Here is a 22,684-nt window from a genome sequence, read left to right as displayed (position 1 = left end):
GTGTTTGATGAACCAAGGTTACATGTAAGTTTATGAACAAGTTCATGAACACTAAGAAAGATCACAACCAAGTGTTAGATCCATGATACTTGCACCAAAGTGTAAGCTCTTGTTGGTTTCATGTTCTTGTTCAAATGCGTAGTAAGCAACTAACAATAAGAAATAAAGAAAATGAATGATAAGCCTAAACCAACCATGAAGGTGGTATTCTAGTAACATACAACAAACAAGAACACAAGTAACAATTATAAAGATTATAAACTTTAAATCTTTGAAACAAATAGAGTAGAAAGCTAACTAAACAAGAAGATGATTCATAGTTGCTCTTACTTTTAAAGATTCAACCCAAGTTGATCTTTAAGTGAAGTAACTTCAAAGTTACTTCAAGAACTACAAGTAAAGAGTTTATAAAACTATGAACTTTAATTCTTTGAAACAAAATATGTAGAACATAACTAGAGAGATTATGTTCTTGATGTTCTTGTTAAATACAAGATATAAATGAAGAATCAAACTAAGAAGTTTGATCTTGTAACATGAAAGTAAGTAAGTAAACAACTTAGTAACCTACAAGTAATTAACTTTAAACAAGAACAAGTAACAAAAGTTTTAACAACAAAGATTGATGATGATGATGTTCATGTAGAAATCAGTTTTTACCAACAAAGAAAAGAAGAAAAGAAGTTGTTACTTACAAGAAAGAAAGAAGAACTTGAGAGAAAGATAAGAGAAAAGATGAAGCAAGTGTGTGTGTGTATATGAGAAATGAGTGAGCAAGTGAGAGTAATGAAGGAAAATGAAATCAAAACACCACTAAATGGTGTACATGGATTCGGCATTCAGCAGAATTGGGAGGGGAGAGGTTAAGTTTAATGGTTATTAGCATGTAAAGAAGGCTTAAAGTTGGACAATAAGGTGGTGTGCATGGGGATAGTGAGCCAACAAGATTCCAAATGGTCAAACTAGTTAGTTCCAAGCTAAATGATACTTACAAGCTTCAAGAGTGGGCTAATTAATCCAAGTAATAAGTAGGGTGGGCTTATACAAGTCCATTAACTCTTAAAAGGCCCAAGTAGTGAGTAGTTAGCAAGTAATCCAATAAAAGTCCATCTTAAGCCCAAGTAACTAACTAAAGGCCTTAGTTAATTAAAATGATTAATAAAATTAATCATGAATGTAAATAATATCTTAAAATATTATTCGTGCAAGTTCCGGGTGTCACAAAGACGTTTCGGGCATTTAAAGTTCAAGTACGGGCAATTAAAGCAACATGTAAATGTAATAACATACATTCGTTTAATCAAGCGTATTAATAATAATAATTATTAATAAATAACGTTGGTAAAACCAGGGTCGTTACATTACCCACCTGTTAAAGAAAATTTCGTCCCGAAATTTAAGCTGAGGTAGATGGAGGAGTCGGGAAAAGGTGAGGATACTTTTGCATCATTTGATCCTCTCGCTCCCAAGTAAACTCAGGTCCTCGTTTGGCATTCCATCGTACTCGTACAATCGGAATCTTGTTGCGTTTCAAAGTTTTGATCTCACGATCCATAATCTCAACAGGTTCCTCCACAAAGTGGAGTTTGTCATCGATAGTAAGTTCTTCCAAAGGTATGATGAGTTCGGGTGCAGCAAGACACTTCTTCAAGTTTGACACATGGAAGGTAGGATGAACTGAGCTCAATTGTGCTGGTAGATCCAAACGGTAAGCAACTGGTCCAACACGTTCCAAGATCTCGAAAGGACCAATGTATCGTGGGTTCAACTTTCCACGTTTTCCAAAACGGATCACACCTTTCCAAGGTGCAACCTTCAACATTACACGATCACCAACATTAAATTCAAAGTCTTTCCGTTTAAGATCGGCATAGCTCTTTTGGTGATCACGGGCAGTCTTAAGTCTAGCTTGGATCTGAGCGATCTTCTCCGTGGTTTCGTGAACTACCTCGGGTCCGGTGATTTGCTTTTCGCCTACTTCGGCCCAACAAATAGGAGATCGGCACTTACGACCATACAATGCTTCAAAAGGTGCAGCATTAATGCTGGAGTGGTAACTGTTATTGTACGAGAATTCGGCGAGTGGCAAATGCCTTTCCCAGGCCTTTCCAAAATCAATGACACATGCACGCAGCATGTCCTCCAAGGTCTGAATCGTTCGTTCACTTTGCCCGTCAGTCTGAGGATGATAAGCAGTACTCATGTCAAGACGAGTTCCCATGGCTTCTTGCAAAGAACGCCAAAATCTGGAAGCAAAACGGGGATCGCGATCGGAGATGATTGATAAAGGTACACCATGACGAGATACAACCTCTTTGATGTACATCTGAGCAAGTCTTTCCATTGTATCAGTTTCCTTCATCGCTAGGAAGTGTGCAGATTTGGTGAGGCGGTCAACAATAACCCAAATAGTATCGCATCCGCCCACCGTCTTCGGCAGCTTAGTAATGAAATCCATTATGATCCTTTCCCACTTCCATTGTGGGATTTCCGGCTGTTGAAGTAACCCAGAAGGTCTCTGATGTTCGGCTTTAACCTTCGAGCAAGTCAAACACTTACCAACATAAGTCGCAACGTCCTTCTTAAGATTCGGCCACCAATACTGTTCTTTAAGGTCGTGGTACATCTTACCTGCACCGGGGTGAATCGAGTATCTCGATTTGTGTGCTTCATCAAGTATCAGGCTTCGTAGATCTCCATAGTAAGGTACCCAAATTCTTCCGGCATAACATCGGAGTCCAGACTCTCTAACCTCGAATCGAGAGACAAGTATGTTCAAATGCTCGTGAGATATGTTCTCCTCCTTGAGAGCCTCAACTTGGGCTACTCTGATCTGGCTGTTGAGGTTCGAATGGATGGTGATGTTCAGAGCCCTAACACGGAGAGGTGCCGTCCTCTCCTTTCGGCTTAAAGCGTCAGCTACAACATTGGCCTTGCCAGGGTGATAACGGAGTTCACAATCGTAGTCGTTGAGCGTCTCGATCCATCGACGCTGTCTCATATTCAATTGCTTCTGATCGAAGATGTGCTGGAGACTCTTGTGATCGGTGAAGATAGTGCTCTTAGTTCCATACAAATAATGTCTCCACAATTTGAGTGCAAAGACAACGGCTCCAAGTTCAAGATCATGTGTAGTGTAGTTCCGCTCGTGAATCTTCAATTGGCGGGAGGCATAGGCAATAACCTTTGATCGTTGCATCAGTACACAACCAAAACCACTCTTCGATGCATCGCAATAAACAACAAAGTCGTCACTGCCTTCAGGAAGTGATAGGATAGGTGCGGAGGTTAACTTCTTCTTCAAAGTTTGGAATGCTGATTCGTGTGTGGGTTCCCAAATGAACTTCTTGCCCTTGTGAGTCAGTGCGGTCAAAGGACGCGCAATCAGAGAAAATCCTTCGATAAACCTTCGATAATAGCCGGCGAGACCTAGAAATTGGCGAATATGCGTTGGAGTAGTGGGAGTCTCCCACTTGCTGATGGCTTCAATCTTTGCGGGATCAACTTTGATACCCTGGTCGCTCACAACATGACCCAAAAACTGTACTTCCTTCAACCAAAATTCGCACTTGGAGAATTTGGCGTAAAGTTGCTCTTGTCTTAAGAGTTCAAGCACTAGCCGAAGGTGTTGCTCATGTTCTTCTTCGCTCTTAGAGTAGATGAGGATATCATCTATGAAGACGATAACAAACTTATCCAAGTAAGGCTTGCAGACACGATTCATGAGATCCATGAACACGGCAGGTGCATTTGTCAAACCGAATGGCATCACGAGGAACTCATAATGACCATAACGGGTCCTGAATGCAGTTTTCATCACGTCACTTTCCTTCACCCTCAGCTGGTGATATCCGGATCGCAAATCGATCTTTGAATAAACGCTCGATCCTTGTAGTTGATCAAAAAGGTCATCAATTCGTGGAAGAGGATATCGATTCTTGATAGTCAATTTGTTGAGTTCACGGTAGTCGATACACATACGGAAGGATCCATCCTTCTTCTTTACAAACAACACAGGTGCGCCCCAAGGCGAGAAGCTTGGTTGGATAAACCCTCGATCTAATAGCTCTTGTAGTTGACTCTGTAATTCTTGCATCTCGGAAGGTGCGAGTCTATAAGGTGCGCGAGCTACAGGTGCAGCTCCTGGCACTAAGTCAATCTGAAACTCTACTGCTCTCTGCGGTGGTAATCCAGGCAATTCCTCTGGGAAGACATCAGAAAATTCGTTCACAATTCGAACGTCGTTCACGTTCTTCATCTCAGTTTCTACCGCTTTCACATGTGCTAGGACAGCAAAGCGTCCCTTCTTCATAATCTTTTGCGCTTTCACGCAACTAATGAGGTTCAACTTCGAGGTACATCTCTCTCCATAGATAACCAGTGGTTCGCCATCTCCTTGTGGTATGCGAAGTGCTTTATCTCCACAGATAACATCGGCCTTTATCTTGCTCAACCAATCCATACCGACGATCGCGTCGAAACTTCCCAGTTTGATAGGTATCAAATCAATTTCGAAATCTGCACCAGCTATGTTGATAATAGCTCCACGACTAATATGGTCAACCTTTTCAAGTTTTCCATTTGCGACCTCGACAAGCATACTTTCCTTCAAAGGAACTAACGACCAATCTAACTTATCACAAAAATGTCTACACACATAGCTCCTATCGGCACCAGTATCAAATAGGACAGAAGCTAAAAGATTGTTGATCTTGAATATACCTGTCACCAAGTCGGGGTTGTCGCGAGCGTCCCTTGCATTAACGTTGAAGGCTCTAGCACGCGGTGGTCCGCCATCCTTACGCTTGTTAGGACACTCGTTTCTGAAATGGCCCGTCTTTCCACATTCATAACACTTCTTAGGCCCATTGTTGTTGTGGTTTGGCTTTACATTCAAAGTGGTAACCTTGCAATCCTTGCCAACATGTCCAGATCGTTGGCACTTCTCACAGATAACATTGCAATACCCAGTGTGGTGCTTGTAGCACCTATTGCATTGTGGTAGGGTTCCTTTGTAGTTCGGATTGGTGCGGTTGTTGTTGTTGGGGTTGGTGTTGTTGTTGTGCATGTTGTTGTTTTGCCTGAACCCTTCATGTCGTTTTGCCGGGTTTTGATCATAGTTCCTACCCCTGTTGTTGTTGTGGTTGTTGTCCCATTTCCTCTTTTCACCACTAACAGTTTCAAACTTAGCCTTCTCCGGCTCGTCCAGGATGATTTGATTCAAGAGAGTATGCGCCATGCGCATTGCTTCGGGAACACTTGGTGGTTTGGATGAGGTAACATTACCCTTGATGGACTTAGGAAGTCCCGAGAAGTATTTCTCCAAACGCTTAAATTCGGGGGTGACCATGGTTGGACACATAAGAGCCAATTCCAAAAACCTACGGTTGTAGTTGTTAAGGTCGTTCCCTACGGTTTTCAATTGCATAAATTCGATTTCCATCTTTTGAATCTCGGTTCTCGGACAGTATTCCTCGATCATAGCACATTTAAATTCTTCCCAAGGCGTAGCATACGCCTCATCAATTCCTTTCGCTTGGGCCATGGTATTCCACCATGTGAGCGCGCCATCAGAAAGTGTGCAAGATGCAAATTTCGTTTTGTTAGCCTCAGAACAATTGCTAACCCTGAATACCGATTCCAACTTTTCGAACCATCTGGTGAGACCGACGGGTCCCTCAGTGCCACTGAAGTAGTGTGGCTTGCAGTTTTGAAATTCCTTGTAAGTACACCCATCTCGGACCACAGGTGGATTGACAGGCGGTGGTGGTGGAACTTGGGGTTGTCTTTCAGCTAGTGCAGCAGCGACTCGCTCGTTAATCATTTCCTCAATTTGTGCCGCGGTGGGGATAGATCTCCCGTTGGCCATGATGTTCTATACAATCATTTTGACTCAAGTCAAAAATCCATTATGCAAATAATAATAGTACATTATATAACAACCAACATGAAAACAGCACAACACATGTTGATTAAGTAATGCAAGCATATATAAGTACCACAAAACCATGATATGATAATGTAAATAGAACACTTGCGCACAAAGTAACAACACAAATTCCATTCATTAATGATAATAAGTTCATACATTACAATAAGTTCGTACATTACATAAGTGAAATATGAAATTACAAAAAGAGATTACAATACAGAATCTAGTACAAAGTCCTACGGCGATGGTGGGTACAAGATGTCCAAAACATGAGCCAACTGCTCCTCGAGCTCAGTAACTCGAGTCTGGAGAATCTCAATCTCCCGCCTCATTTCCTCATTAGAGGAAGATGGTGGGGCAGGTGGTGCTGGCGGTGCAGGTGGAGCCGGTGGTGCTGAAGTGGATGGTCCGGCTCTGGGTGGAGACGGTAATATCAGTGGGTCGGCGGGGTACGGCACCAGCCGTTTACGAGCAGTGATCCTACGACGCCGACCATAAGCGTCAGTGACAGTACGACCAGGAATTATGCCAGCGAAGCGATACCGCTTCTTCGGCGGGGTAGAAGGTGCCTGAATCGGTCGGTCAGCGGGATCCTCCTCATCACTGGAGTCGTCAGATGAGGTGTCGTCTGAAGAAGCATCGGTGGAAGAACCGTCGTCTGAATCATGCGGTGGTGGCGCGGGTGGCTCAACGTATCCGAAAGCGGCCAACATCTGTCGGTGTCGGCCTGGCGTAATCACGGCTAAGCGGCCGTCGGCAGTGCGTCGGCAAGGTGTGCGCCAGTGATTACGGAAGGGTCCTTCCCCGAACTCCGCGGGGATCTCCATGCCACCAATGCGAGCCAGTTGCCTCAGGGGTCTGGAAGAAGACGCCGGGATAGGCACACTAGAGCTAGCTCCAGAACTAGAGGCGCCGGGGTCGCCAGTGGGTGTCGGGGCCGGAATGTCAGCAGCAGCAGCAGCAGCAACAGGTGCAGCAGTGGGAGGAACAACGGGGCCTGAGCCGCTCGGGATGTCAGTAGGTGGAACGTCCGACATCTGAACAAGGAAAAATAAATTTTCCATGTCAGTATGTCATAAAGCAAGCAAATAATAGGCCAACAGTTTATATCATGTATAACAATAAGTAGCATGGCAATATCAGTAATCGTACGAAACTAGCATGCAATCGAAAGCAAGTAATAGCATGCAGTAGTGAAATCACGTAGTAGCATACGGCATATAGCAGTAACAGTAAGCAGCAGCATGCAGTAAGTTCAGCGGAAACAAGTAAACTAACAAGTTGTAGATTAGCCCTATTAGTGAATCCTACTCGGGTCGGTCTTAGACTCACTAATGCATCCTAATTCCCTACAACCAATGCTCTGATACCAAATGTGACGCCCCGTACTAAATCATCATGTACGGACCATCAACAACAGGATCATTACAAGGTTAAGTACTATATGCGTTTTCAAAACAGAGTTTACATTCATAAATAAAAGTGACGTCATAACATACGTCAATTGTTTTACAAATCAAAGTATGCTTCACTAAGTAGAAGCATTAAATAAGTGTACGTGACCATAATGGTCGTTACATAACATAAGTTCATAAGTAAAAAGTTTGAATGCAACATAAGTAGTCATGCGATAACAACTCTAGGCAGCGGGTTCTACAGCACGACTAGTAAGATAGCGGAAGCGACTTCAAGCACCTGAGAAAAATACATGCTTAAAAAGGTCAACACAAAGGTTGGTGAGCTATAGTTTAAGTATAACAGTAATGTAAGTAGGCCACGAGATTTCAGTGCTACAACGAGCGTTTCAAAAGTATGTAAAAGTATATGCTTAACCGTGGGCACCCGGTAACTAACTTAACGTTTAATGTACCCCCTTAAAGTGCACTTGGCAAGTGCGTATAACCTCGAAGTATTAAACACTCGTTAAATGCTAGCGCTACTAGCCCGAGTGGGGATGTCAAACCCTATGGATCCATATCTAAGATTCGCGTTCACGGTTCAAAAACCAATGATTAAACGTTACCGAGCTAAAGGGAATGTTTCTGCCGTTATATAACCCACACATATATAAAGTTCAAGTACTCGTGCCTAGTATGTAAAACATAAAATCCGCATGTATTCTCAGTTCCCAAAATAAGTTAAAGTAAAAAGGGAATGCTATAACTCACAATGATTAGTAGTAACGGTAAGGTAGTAGTCGGAAAGTGGTGTGCAAGTAACGGTCCAAACGTCCTCAACCTAAGTCAAATAGCACTAAGTCAATAAGTCGTCTCAAAAGGTGTACAAGTACGTAATTAAGGTCATAAGGGTCATCATCAATCATCATTAAACAAAAGGTAACAAGTAAGACTCGTTTATGAAAGTCGTTTAAAACAAAGGCTGACTTCGGTCAGTCACCACGGCCTCTACCCTTACTGAATTAAGGTGAGACCAGTGGTCATGGCTCCGTCTATGAGTCCCTTAAGTGTGGTAAAATTTACAGAAGCAAACTCGTCTTGGTTTGACCGTGGCGACGGTCTAAGTGCGAGTAGGTCAGAAATTTCTGCACAACGTTAAAGAACATGGTAACGATCGGAGGGCCATAAATCCTAAACCGTAACTCGGATTAAGACGAGTCCTATATGAAAAGTAATCTACTCGAAAAGTTCTATCTAAAAATCAAGGTTAGAACAGCCCAGGTCTGCTGGTCTGTTCCAGAAGCAGTAGGTCAGAAACTTTTGGACAGAATGCAGTGGGTTTTGGAGAGTTCCGGTTGTCTCGGTGCTTGATGTTCATCACGGTTCTCATTCTTGATGCGTATAGCTTCAAGTGTACAACTCGTTGATGTGTTAACATCATTTTGACCAAGGTTTGTCCATCATAACTCAAGTGCAAGTGTTGTAAGTGTTTGATGAACCAAGGTTACATGTAAGTTTATGAACAAGTTCATGAACACTAAGAAAGATCACAACCAAGTGTTAGATCCATGATACTTGCACCAAAGTGTAAGCTCTTGTTGGTTTCATGTTCTTGTTCAAATGCGTAGTAAGCAACTAACAATAAGAAATAAAGAAAATGAATGATAAGCCTAAACCAACCATGAAGGTGGTATTCTAGTAACATACAACAAACAAGAACACAAGTAACAATTATAAAGATTATAAACTTTAAATCTTTGAAACAAATAGAGTAGAAAGCTAACTAAACAAGAAGATGATTCATAGTTGCTCTTACTTTTAAAGATTCAACCCAAGTTGATCTTTAAGTGAAGTAACTTCAAAGTTACTTCAAGAACTACAAGTAAAGAGTTTATAAAACTATGAACTTTAATTCTTTGAAACAAAATATGTAGAACATAACTAGAGAGATTATGTTCTTGATGTTCTTGTTAAATACAAGATATAAATGAAGAATCAAACTAAGAAGTTTGATCTTGTAACATGAAAGTAAGTAAGTAAACAACTTAGTAACCTACAAGTAATTAACTTTAAACAAGAACAAGTAACAAAAGTTTTAACAACAAAGATTGATGATGATGATGTTCATGTAGAAATCAGTTTTTACCAACAAAGAAAAGAAGAAAAGAAGTTGTTACTTACAAGAAAGAAAGAAGAACTTGAGAGAAAGATAAGAGAAAAGATGAAGCAAGTGTGTGTGTGTATATGAGAAATGAGTGAGCAAGTGAGAGTAATGAAGGAAAATGAAATCAAAACACCACTAAATGGTGTACATGGATTCGGCATTCAGCAGAATTGGGAGGGGAGAGGTTAAGTTTAATGGTTATTAGCATGTAAAGAAGGCTTAAAGTTGGACAATAAGGTGGTGTGCATGGGGATAGTGAGCCAACAAGATTCCAAATGGTCAAACTAGTTAGTTCCAAGCTAAATGATACTTACAAGCTTCAAGAGTGGGCTAATTAATCCAAGTAATAAGTAGGGTGGGCTTATACAAGTCCATTAACTCTTAAAAGGCCCAAGTAGTGAGTAGTTAGCAAGTAATCCAATAAAAGTCCATCTTAAGCCCAAGTAACTAACTAAAGGCCTTAGTTAATTAAAATGATTAATAAAATTAATCATGAATGTAAATAATATCTTAAAATATTATTCGTGCAAGTTCCGGGTGTCACAAAGACGTTTCGGGCATTTAAAGTTCAAGTACGGGCAATTAAAGCAACATGTAAATGTAATAACATACATTCGTTTAATCAAGCGTATTAATAATAATAATTATTAATAAATAACGTTGGTAAAACCAGGGTCGTTACATAATGAATCTGTGACCCGTGCTGTGACTATATGTGATTATGTGCGCACCCAGTGAACGTCCTAGTGTTTTTGGGCGTAAGAGGTCAACCCTATTTACCTTATTGTCGGGTAATATTGTTGGGCCCGTGAATTACTGATTGGTGGTATAGTGTGAATGACGAGTGCGTCACGTCTGGAAGACTATACTAGTGATTCAGTAATGGGGGCTATCAATAGATTCTAGCTTGATCAGCTATGGATTGTCGGTCCTCTTGTGTATGGCTTTAAGTGATTTAGTGACCAGTTCTTAAGCTGTGCTTGATGCTTGTAGTGATGTTCACCTAGATATTGCCATTTATTTAGCGTTATGCTAATTCCCTCAAAGTGTTTTTCTTTGCAGGTGTATATTAGCAGCTTTTGGTGGATTTTGCAGGACAGTTGAAGATGTTTGACACAGTGCATAACTCTGATGTTTTGTAATAAATACTAATATATTTGAACGGATTGTAGTAATAACGTAACACCAGTGAATTGTGTAAATGTATATTTTTGAATCCAATATATGATGTGTAAATTAGTAAGTCTTCCGCTGTGAGTGTTCCTAAAAAAAGTGTGTAAAAAGTACGGTGTTACAAAACAAGTACTCGAGTCCCTAATGTTACTCGGAATCAACACACAAATCCTGGAAAAACTAGAGTACCACGTCACACACCACAACTCTCACTAGTCGTCTAATTCCCACTAGCCCGATACTTCTGCCGGTTACCGAACTCTCAACAAGTTCCCGACTCCCTCAACAATATCCAGAATGCCTAAGTTTTGGGAATTAAAACGATTATTTACTCCCTCCATCACTTAAAGATTCATAATTGGTCAACCCAAAGAAACCGCTCATTTTGTTGAACCAACCACCAACCAAAACCTGAGCACCAGTCGAACGCCTTTTATCTGCCACCCCTCTACAACCAATTTCCATAGTGAGAGAAGCTCAAACCCGCCCGCATATTCCAAATCCTGGAACATCCGACTGAACACTTTGGTCGACCCGTAAAAAAACTCGCAAGTGTTTCAACTTCCATGATATCTTCGGTCGATCGTCTTATTAACAGTCCATGGTGTCAGACGATCGACCTACAGTGTAAGACCTTCGGTTGAGGGTGTATGTCCTTCGACCAATGACTGTTAATAAGACGATCGACCGATGGAGGATGACCATCGACCGATGGTGTTGTGACACTCGGCCGACCGTCAGTAACTATCGACCGATGGTCTAAGGCAGTGAGAATTTTACTAAGTGTTTATATAGGGTCATTATGCTGTCCATTTGTATAATTGCGGATATAATGCTATTATTGACTTATGTATATGTACTGATTCTCAGGTCATAAACGAAAAGGTGAAGGCTCGGTGATATAAGATAACTGAGTACTTGTGCTTCCAGGTGAGTGAGACTATCTTTATGGATGTGATTTTATAGTGGCAAGTGTAGTGATCACTGCCATGCTTATGTTTAGACTATGTAATGAATCTGTGACCCGTGCTGTGACTATATATGATTATGTGCGCACCCAGTGAACATCCTAGTGTTTTTGGGCGTAAGAGGTCAATCTTATTTACCTTATTGTCGGGTAATATTGTTGGGCCCGTGAATTACTGATTTGTGGTATAGTGTGAATGACGAGTGCGCCACGTCTGGAAGACTATACTAGTGATTCAGTAATGGGGGCTATCGATAGATTCTAGCTTGATCAGCTATGGATTGTCGGTCCTCTTGTGTATGGCTTTAAGTGATTTAGTGACCAGTGCTTAAGCTGTGCTTGATGCTTGTAGTGATGTTCACCTAGATATTGCCATTTATTTAGCGTTATGCTAATTCCCTCAAAGTGTTTTGCTTTGCAGGTGTATATTAGCAGCTTTTGGTGGGTTTTGCAGGACAGTTGAAGATGTTTGACACAGTGCATAACTCTGATGTTTTGTAATAAATACTAATATATTTGAACGGATTGTAGTAATAACGTAACACCAGTGAATTGTGTAAATGTATATTTTTGAATCCAATATATGATGTGTAAATTAGTAAGTCTTCCGCTGTGAGTGTTCCTAAAAAAAGTGTGTAAAAAGTACGGTGTTACAAAACAAGTACTCGAGTCCCTAATGTTACTCGGAATCAACACACAAATCCTGGAAAAACTAGAGTACCACGTCACACACCACAACTCTCACTAGTCGTCTAATTCCCACTAGCCCGATACTTCTGCCGGTTACCGAACTCTCAACAAGTTCCCGACTCCCTAAACAATATCCAGAATGCCTAAGTTTTGGGAATTAAAACGATTATTTACTCCCTCCATCACTTAAAGATTCATAATTAGTCAACCCAAAGAAACCGCTCATTTTGTTGAACCAACCACCAACCAAAACCTGAGCACCAGTCGAACGCCTTTTATCTGACACCCCTCTACAACCAATTTCCATAGTGAGAGAAGCTCAACCCCGCCCGCATATTCCAAATCCTGGAACATCCGACTGAACACTTTGGTCGACCCGTAAAAAAACTCGCAAGTGTTCCAACTTCCATGATATCTTCCATGATAACTTCCACGGCGGACTTCCCAACAGATGTGTATTTATTTATTACCTAATTGCTCAAACCTGAGAGAAAAACACCCCACTGAGCTCCCGTAAAAAAACCTATATCTTTGAAAATCAAGCCCGTATCACCCGAAGTTTATCGAGACAAAACCGTTTCACCACTCGTGACATCAAACCCGAAAATTCCTCCAAATCTGAGATAAAATCAAAAAACAATATCTGAAAATCCAGCGGTTCGATCGTCCCCAGGTTAGATATGTATGTCAAGTATCTACAATCCAAATTTCAGGTCGATCCAAAGGTAAACGAACCCACAATGATTTTTCCCACAGAAGCACAATCAAACCCTAAAGTTTTTTTCCAGAATGGCTGTCAAAGTTCGAAAAATCATATCTCCAAATTGAATTGTCCGATCTCAACCAAAATTTGACCGCTTTTAGATCTATGTGTCTAGCACCTATAGTTCAAAATATCAAGGATACCAATGGTTAACGAACTTGCTATGAATTTTCTCCCGCAGCTGCACCATAAGCTCTGAGTTTGATAGCTGAAATATTCTTTTGCACGGGATCGCAAAGAATGGAACTCATATCCGACACCCGAATCTCCTGCAAAATCTCTCTTGAACTAAGATCAATCAATCTGATCACTGACTTCATTTCCTTCGCGAATCATCACCGTCATAACGCAATTTTCCGTGTTACGTCACCACTGTATCAGAATCATAAACCAATCTCGACAGATTAACTTTTGAATATATAAACCACTTGATCAGAATCGTAGACCAATCCCGACACAAGCATGAACGGTAAATAGATGTAAACGACACAAGAATTTAATATGTTTGTATCCCAACTCCACACATGGTTAATCCAACTCGTATCACACTATCAGGTGAGATGACCTTCTTTAGTCAGTTTATGAATTTACACACTTGTTCGGTTTCTCATGATGCTTCTCGGCTTCGATTTTGGGCGATCCCTACAGGAAACTGTGGTATAACTTTGAAGGGTTAAGTGTCGGGTTCATTGATTTGTGCTTGTTTTAGGAGTATAACGGAGTTTAGTCATCAATGTGGGATGTGGTGTGGAGGTTGAAGAAGGCTCACATATATAGGAAACCATAACTTCATGATATAAGTATACATCTAAACCTACTCATAACTTTGTTCTACTTTTTTGACCTTTTAAGCAAATGTTTTAATCTATTTGACAATAGTTACAGCTCAACATGACATAGAAACAAAAAAATGGAAGTAGAAGAAGGCTCAAACCATAGGCGGAGCCAATAGGATGATCGAAGGTGACAATGTCACCCTCCACAAATTTAATAAGCCCATTATTATATATTCGTATAGTAATTTTTATATTTATTTTAGGTCCATCAAAATTAACAAGCTTACCATTTACGTTAAAATTAACAAGTCTTCTTCAATTGGTCACCCTTAACGTTACTTTAAGTCCATAGTGTCACCCTTAACGTTAAATCCTGGCTCCACCATCGACTCAAACAATAGGAAACCATTAAAATTAGAGTTTGCAGCATCTTTATACAGGGACTGTAGGTGAAAATAATGAATAGTGCAAGGACTAAACTAGTACCAGCTTTATTTTCAATTAATAGAAAGTAAAGAAGACATTCTACTAAATAAAAAATAATCAACCCCCTCTCAAATTTCCAGCAATGGCTTGCAAAATCCATAAAAGAACTATAAAAATCTTGTTACATTGCTTATGAAACTTCACTCTTCTGATGCAACATCATCAGTTAGCAATTTCATCAACGGTGTCCGAAGATTTCACATAGAACCGGTTTAGCCGTTCCAATGACTTCTTTACCTATTATACGAAAAAACGGACATTACTTCAAAACAAAACTCTAATAAAAGTATGAATTTTCACACTTAATTCATTGCTACCATATTTACCTGATCATCCCAATCTGTTTTCCATGTCAAGTACATGAGGGCAAGTGTTTGAGTAACAATTCCAAAGATCATTCCAATCCATATACCCTACAAAGTGACCCATAAAATATAAAATATAATCATTAATCCGAAAAGAAAAAAAAGAAAAGAGACAAGTATAGAGCATAACTTTGTTTTATAATGACGATCATAAATATTGGACTTACCTTTACTTGGAGATTTGTCAAATATCCTAGCAACGCTCCACTTGGAATACCAATTATGTAATAGCAAACAAGGTTAATGACTGCTACAATACTCTGCATTCCAGCTCCAACCGCAACACCTGATCGCAACAAAAAACATGAGTGTTATCGGTCTAGGTAAAACTGTAGAAGTTAACATTTTAGTTTCACCACACCATATGGGAACAAGATTTTACTAGTCAATAGATTCCCAGAATTAATAAAGTCTGTATTTTTACAGAGTTTGGTCAAACCCCAAATGACAAAAAGATTCTGCAACTCTAATTCTTGAAAAAATCCAATATCATGAACATGAAGAAACAATTTCCATAAATAGAAAGTTCATAGTGTAATGAAACTGGAGAACTCAATACATTCCAAGAATTTATAAAGTTTGTATTTTTATAAAGTTTTGTCAAACCCCAAATGACAAAAATATTCTGCTAGTGTAAATCATAAAAATAATCCAAGATCATGAACATGAAGAAATAATTTCCAAAAATAGAAAGTTCATAGTTTAAGCTACCTTAAATTACCAAATGTATTTATTATGGAACAAATCTTATAGGAATAAAATCATTGGTAAAAAGGTCCAATATATGGAGCAGTAAAATATTTAGTATGAAACAAAAGATTTAAAGGGTTTAAGTAAGATTTAGTTTAACTGATTTTTTGATAGACCTTTTATGGTACAGCAAGATTTCACAGAGATTCAAACTACTAAAAGACGAATAATTGTTAAAATTACCTGACAGAACGGGATAAATGCTGTTCAACAACACGGAAAATGAAAGTAGTAAAGAGAGTTCTGATACAGTTTCCACAACTCGTTCATCGTCTGTAAACATATACGCAATATTTTTGCCAAACGCCAAGCACAGAACAAAGAAGAATGCTCCAATGGCGATCGAAGTTCCCAACAAAACTTTAATGGCGAACTTTGCAGCTTTAGCATTTCCTCTTCCAAGTTCGTTTGCAACCCGAACGCTACATATTAAATAAACAAAAGATTTAAGTTGTTAGTCACAAATAATGAGCATACAAAGTATGCAATTTAAATTATTTAAACGAAACGATATATTCATTGCGTACACTGCAGAGCCTAAGAACCCGAGACTTATCATAAACTCCCACGCGTTAATGTTCAAGCTGCAAAAGTCGGAATTTTAGTTTCAAATTAATCGAGTATTTTAAATTATGGTAAGTTAATAAGAATATAAAAATATAATGAATTTTTATACCATATGGAGAAGGCAGAAATCGCAACTTCTGCATTTGCCATGTATCCTGCAAGTAATACGAGCACAGCATTGTACCATAGCTCCAAGCTGAACAGGGTAAATAAGAGTTAAGTTTACATATATTCAAATGTTGATGCCGATAACTGTTGACTTTTAAGCGTAGATAACTGTTGACTTTTAAGCGTATGTAACTGTTGACTTTTAAGGTCAAAAGTGCTCCAGTTTTAACAAGGAAATTCAGTTTAATTGCTTAATTCATTGGAAACAAACTAGTTGTTTCTAGGTTAACTACTTGTGTTCAATATGGAAGTTATAGAGAATTAAACTCAAGTCAAAAAGTGATTCAACTTTGACTTTTTATGGTCAACTGGCGTTATAGAATGCGAAATTGGGCTTCAGATTTCATACATTGAAAACAAAATTAACCTCTGCCCAGACTCTAGAACAGATGATGCACATGGAAATATATCAACAATTAAGGTGCTCTTAAAACAAGCATAATAAATTGAATTTCAAATGTAAGGAGTTTGACTTCAAAAGTCAAAATGTAATTTTTTTTGGTAAGGAAGTCAAAATATATTTGGGTAATACTTACCAGACCATAACACCAGATGATATGGAGAGCTTCACAACAGGAATCAAATCCTTAAACGCAGCAACCGTAAACCCTTTCCAAGAATGCGGACACCAACCGCCAAAAATGTAAATAAATTCTCCGATAACAAGAAACCAAGACGATGCAGACAACGAAATCATCGCGCCAGGCACCCCATATCCCAACTTATTCACCAAAAGCCACGATAAAGGTATATGAAGCCCAAATTGAAATATCGAAAGCCACGCAATGACCATATTCTTCAGTTGTGCTTGAAGAAACATTTGTACAGTCAAACTAAACACAAAGTTATAGATAAAAGGGATGAACCATAACGACATGTAACCACCACTTTGTGCGATCGCTTCATCTTCCCCTAGTAGTCTATAAATTTGTGTACCGAAGATAAAAATTGGTAACAAAACAGTCAAAGTAATGAAATCAACGATCCATGATCGTTGCAAGTAAATCCCCATCATATGGTGTTGACCCGCTCCAAACGCTTGGCCACAAAGCGTCTCGGTTGCACTTGACATTCCCAACTGTTATACCACCAACAAAAAATTATTCAAGATTTAGGTATTTAGTTATAAGGTTTTTCCCTGTCCGGTCCGGATCGAAAGTTGGAGACCGAACGAATCCCGAACCGAACCGAGCTATTTCGGTCCGGTCCTCCGTCCAAATTTTGCCAGATTTTCGGTCTTCTGTCCGGACCAAACCCGAAAATAACACCAAAAATAACCGAACCGAACTGAAAATATATGGTCCGGTCTGCGGTCTAATCTTTTAATATAAATTGAAACTCGGGAGAGAACCAAACCAACCTAATTTGGTCCAGTTTTGTACCAAGCACACCCATAGGTTTAGTGACGACAAATACTTATATATGTGTGTGTGTGTTTTTTAATAAAGATGTGTTGACTTACAAGTATACCATTGGCGAATCGGACGCTTAGGGTTTGGACAAGGGCGTAACCGGCTAGATCCATCTCACTAATATGACCGACGAATGATTGAGTTACAACGATACAACCGAATGCACAAACTCTTGATATTACACCAGGTAATGCAACCCTCCATATCTTTTTAGATTCAACCCATACTCTTTCTTTCAAGGCACCTTCAACTTCTTCTTCTTCATGTGCAAGTAGCTTTCTATGTAGTCCATTATCCATTTTTACTTAAGCTGAAAGATATAAATTATTGCCATGTTAGTTAAGTTGATTTGTAACAATCTATCTTTTACAAGAAAAAAAATTTAACCACTAAATGCATAGGATACCATCTATGTAGGTAGCAAGTTATTTATTATGAGTTTATGACTATTATGGTACTATGGTACTAGGTAGCAAGAATAACTTTATTGACCTTTATCAACTTGGTCAAATATTGTTAAATTATACACTATAAAGTGGACTAGATTTGGTTAATCGTATCTCATTCATGTCAATATGCTTGTAAGACTTTATTTGTTATAGTGACTGTGTTCCTGTGCTGTTTGTTGATTATATAGAAGTCTAAGGGTCTGGATGCAACATTTGGATAATGGAGGGGCTGTATCTACTGCAGGTCAATCTGGAAGGGTGCATTGTGTCATTTGGTGCATATGATATAAATATATAAATCAATATCTGATTTACATTTCATTTTTAACACACAAAATATTTGACACACTGATGTATTTAGTTGGGTGAAAATGTGCAACCATAAATAGCTAAAGAAAATGAAATAACATAAACACATTTTTGTTTATAAAAAAGACTAAGGAAAATAAAAGTGTGTTAAAACTTTATGGTTCAGTCCAAAGTAATACGGACATATATACTCTATATAACATTAGTAGTAAAGGACTTGAAAGGACAGTAGAACAAAGAGTTAAAGTTTGGAATTATACAAAAAGTTTTTTGTATCGCTGTCACACAACTAAAAAGAAATGAAGAAACATAAAAACAAATCTGAGTTGTCACATTTTAATCTGCAGAGGTGGTAGGTACTCCATATAATATCTAGCATTTAGTAGTTTCCAAAAATAAGAAAAGAAATAAAAAATCATACTCCAGATCCAGAATCCTGTTTCACATTCTCGATTGTTGTTGATTTTTAAGTTATTAATTTATTAAGCTAATTTTAATTTAATTATTATATACAAATATATATAATATATATTAGGTTATATATTGCTCATGTGCTCCTACTTCGTAGTGGATTACTACAGTACTATTTTATGAATAAAATTCTGACCAGATCCAGAAGTCATGAAACTCTAGCCCAGATCTTGATTATGGTGCTTCAAGAAACTAACCACAACAATGATAAATACAAATGATTGATTAATAAATTTAAAACAGTAAAATTTTTTATGGATATATTAAGCTACCAAGTATATTAAATGAAAAAGTTAGATGTCATGGACCAAAGGGCCAATTGTCTAGCGGTATCGACGTGACCCCTTCAACATATAGGTTGGGGTTTCGAGTCTCGGGGTGGACATGTATATATTCGTGTTTAAATTCGTGTATGGATGTGTGTTTTTTGCCTTAAAAAAAAGTTAGATGACATGGACAAATTTGACGCCACCTGGTGCTACTAGCGGGGCGTACCGGACTGACAAAAAAATTGAAGGCGTTCGATTTTTTTCGATTTTTTTCAGAAAAAATTGAAGGCGTTCGATTTTTTTCAACGAATTAGAATCTATTAAAATATATTATTAATTTCCTGAAAAATATATTATTAAAATATATTATAAAAATATATATTATTAAAAATTGGAATGGGGTGGGAAGGTCTCAAGTTCGAGTCCCTCCCCTGAAAAATATTCGTGGGATTTATTTCCTAAAAGCCGAATTGCCCTGGGGAAGGTTTACCGACCCGTATTCACGACCCAGGTCCGACCGCCTGCCCTCGGGATGGTTTAAGGTTCGGCTCCCTGTAATGCGGTTCGGGTTTCCTGCCCGAAAGCGCGTGCGTGCTGGCAAATGAGAGTATTCGATGCCAACAACTTGCCTTTCAAAAAAAAAAAAATTTATATATATATATATATTATTAATTTATTTTTCACTATCCAACTCCCAATTGTATTTTACCACATCAGGCAGAAAATTTTAACTCAAATTTAACATTCACCTTTATTTAACTTCAATTCATGAAATGTCATGTCTTAGTCAAAAACTTACTTTTTCACCCAAAAATACACCATACTCATGTTTATATGTGATATTTTATTTTTTTTGGTAAGCAAGAACCCTCCTTTGAACGAGCACACTTGCTCCCCCATAGAAGGTAAAACTTCGGGTAATCAAGCCTCCCGAGTGCGAGACCTGGTACCGGATGAATTGCACATTATGAACACCCATAGTCATGGTTATTTATGATATTACAAACTATAGTTTTACTTTATCATATCCCAACATTACTAAATAAATAACTTGTTTGTGAATTGTAGCTCAAGTGAAGTAGCCTGACATTCTTTGTTAGAGGTTAGAAGTTCGATTCCCAAAGACTACAACATTGCATAAAATGTTATCCCTGACCTTGAAATCTATCAATGGTAGTCTTTCGCACATTGCGAGGAAACGGGGAGGGGTGGTTTACAGGTCATGCCCTCGGATTGATCCGAATTTTCTTAGAGCAGCAGTTGAAGATGTGTTATACAACTAGAGGAGATGATTACATGAGTGGCTTAATGCCCCGTTGATCCCAATATGATCTTAATAAAATAAACAACAGCTTGTCTATATGGCAAGATAAAATCAGTAACACTTCAAAAACGTTGGTTTAAACCTACTACTTTTAGTCATTGTTTGATGTAAAGTTTATAAAGTATAATGTGATGTGATTAGAAAAGGGTCTAGTCTAGTACTCCGTATATATTTGGTTAAATTGATAGTTAGGTGGCAATGTGAGTGGCTACACCTAACCGCGTCTACACGTGATGTGTTTTCATTTGCATCACCAATTTTTATTTTTTCAACTTTTTCCAACCATCATCAATAAAAGCAAACCAGCCATCAATGATTTAGTTAGTCAGCTTTCTCCAATAATATTCTATTCTCATTGTTTTTGTACTCCGTACATTTTTATTTGAATTAATATTCATAAAATGAAAATGTTTTATATCTTTTATAAACGTAATATTCAATCACGTTAACACGAATAACATTACTGTACAATTAGAAGGTGCCACTTTAAAAATTACAATAATCTTTAAAGATTAACAGCATGCTTAAAAACTACGTTTAAAAATATACTATATATTGATTTTTTCACTACATATTGAATTTTCCGTATCAATGCTTTGGACTGATTTTAGATAGATTTTATACAAACATGCTTTTATATTCACCTACTACATACCAATCTTTCGAATAAAATTGTCAAAATAATTATAATTTTTTTGAAAAGCAACCAAATTTTCATTATGCTAAAATCTTAACTTTTGTTTTTGCAATTAAAAAGTTCTAATATAACACTAGTATCTAACATTTCATTTTCTAGAAAAGGACTCGTTTATAGTATTCGTTTTTTCGCCAAAAAAAAAAAAAAAAATCTAACATTTCATTTTAATTGACTCATTACGAAGATCAAAATACAATACAATAATGCTCCAAATGAACACAAAAATATTATATTATGGTGAATTGCACCAATATACTTTGAATAAAATTTCAAAATCCACTATATAAAACGACTGTTATGCTAATAACTCAATGAGTACATATATATAATTCGACACCTTATATTCTTTAAAAGGTTTTTAGCGCTATAACTCAACAATATATCCAGCATAACATTTACAATTTTGTATGCTCAGTTCATATACAAACATATATATATATATATATATATATATATATATATATATATATATATATATATATATATATATATATATATATATATATATATATATATAATATACTCAGAAGTAGAACAAGTTATATATGGTGGTCGAATCGTTCTTTACTACAAACTTATATAATGATAAAATAATAAATTAAAGTATAAGTATATAACAAAATTAAACCGACCAAACAAACTAAACCATTTAAAATTATCGTGGCACGGAGGTTCAGCGGCGATAACTCTTACTACTCGGTTGTCGTTATGGGATTAATCCGCTAGCAAAGTGAGTAGTCGCTCGAGCCGAAAACCCACATAAATAACTAACAAAACCGAGCTTCAACCAATCCGGTTTTTCAAAATTGATATTATATTTGAATCATAACATCTTCATACAAGTTAGATTTTATAAAACTTGATTTTTATCTGAAAGTCTATGTTTTGATCAATCTCTTAGAAAAATGATTGCAACCCCATATAAGATTTGATATGCATAATAAATAGAACAAAGAAAAAAAATACTTACTATTAATAGTCACCGGATGAACGCCGACAGACGCCGTCGTTGCACGTCCAACAGTTGTTTCCACTCTTGGTGGAGAACGGTGGAGGAAGGAGAATTCCAAAAATTATGAGGCTTTTGATATGTGGACTAAATAGAATGATATTATATGAGTATATTTATTTGACGTTTGGGGGAGTGTACCTACCCCTTTTAAAACAGGGACAATGAATTTATTTAAAAATTAAGTTCTATTCTATTTTGTTTACAAAATAATAATGGCTTTTTTCCATTGGTCCACAATTTGTAACATGGTAGGTGGCTGTTATTTGAGACTTGAGAGGGTTAGGTAGAAAGAAGAACATGACAAGCTAAAATTTGATCCAAATAGGTAACCTTTTAAACTAAAAGGACTTTTTGTTAGATTTTTCAAAAGTAAAAGGAGTGATTTTAGTTAAAACGAGCGGATGTTCACGCATTGATACGGAAAACAATTTTTCCTTGAGACCTTAAACATTGTTTTTTTTTTGTTTTTTTGGTAAGCAACAAAACTCTTTTATGAATGAACACATTGACACCTCCATAGAAGGTAAAACCTCGAGTAATTAA

At 37.8% G+C, this 22,684-nt stretch overlaps 1 protein-coding gene across 1 annotated transcript; it reads right to left on the bottom strand.

Moving 5' to 3' along the window:
- Positions 1–14,252: 14,252 nt before the first annotated feature.
- On the bottom strand, positions 14,253–22,254 carry LOC139876575 (protein DETOXIFICATION 24-like). Its single transcript, XM_071863914.1, has 9 exons — positions 22,100–22,254; positions 17,661–17,920; positions 16,735–17,276; positions 16,140–16,226; positions 15,991–16,047; positions 15,647–15,885; positions 14,881–14,999; positions 14,675–14,761; positions 14,253–14,585 (listed from the first exon to the last, which is right to left on the bottom strand). The coding sequence occupies exons 2-9, from the start codon at positions 17,907–17,909 to the stop codon at positions 14,511–14,513; spliced, it is 1,455 nt and encodes a 484-aa protein (XP_071720015.1). The 5' UTR covers positions 17,910–17,920; positions 22,100–22,254; the 3' UTR covers positions 14,253–14,510.
- Positions 22,255–22,684: the final 430 nt, after the last annotated feature.

The sequence above is a fragment of the Rutidosis leptorrhynchoides genome, chromosome 11 (assembly GCF_046630445.1).
Source record: "Rutidosis leptorrhynchoides isolate AG116_Rl617_1_P2 chromosome 11, CSIRO_AGI_Rlap_v1, whole genome shotgun sequence".
Taxonomy (NCBI): domain Eukaryota; kingdom Viridiplantae; phylum Streptophyta; class Magnoliopsida; order Asterales; family Asteraceae; genus Rutidosis; species Rutidosis leptorrhynchoides.
Note: the sequence above shows the minus strand (reverse complement) of the source record. Positions and strands in the feature narration are given on the sequence as shown.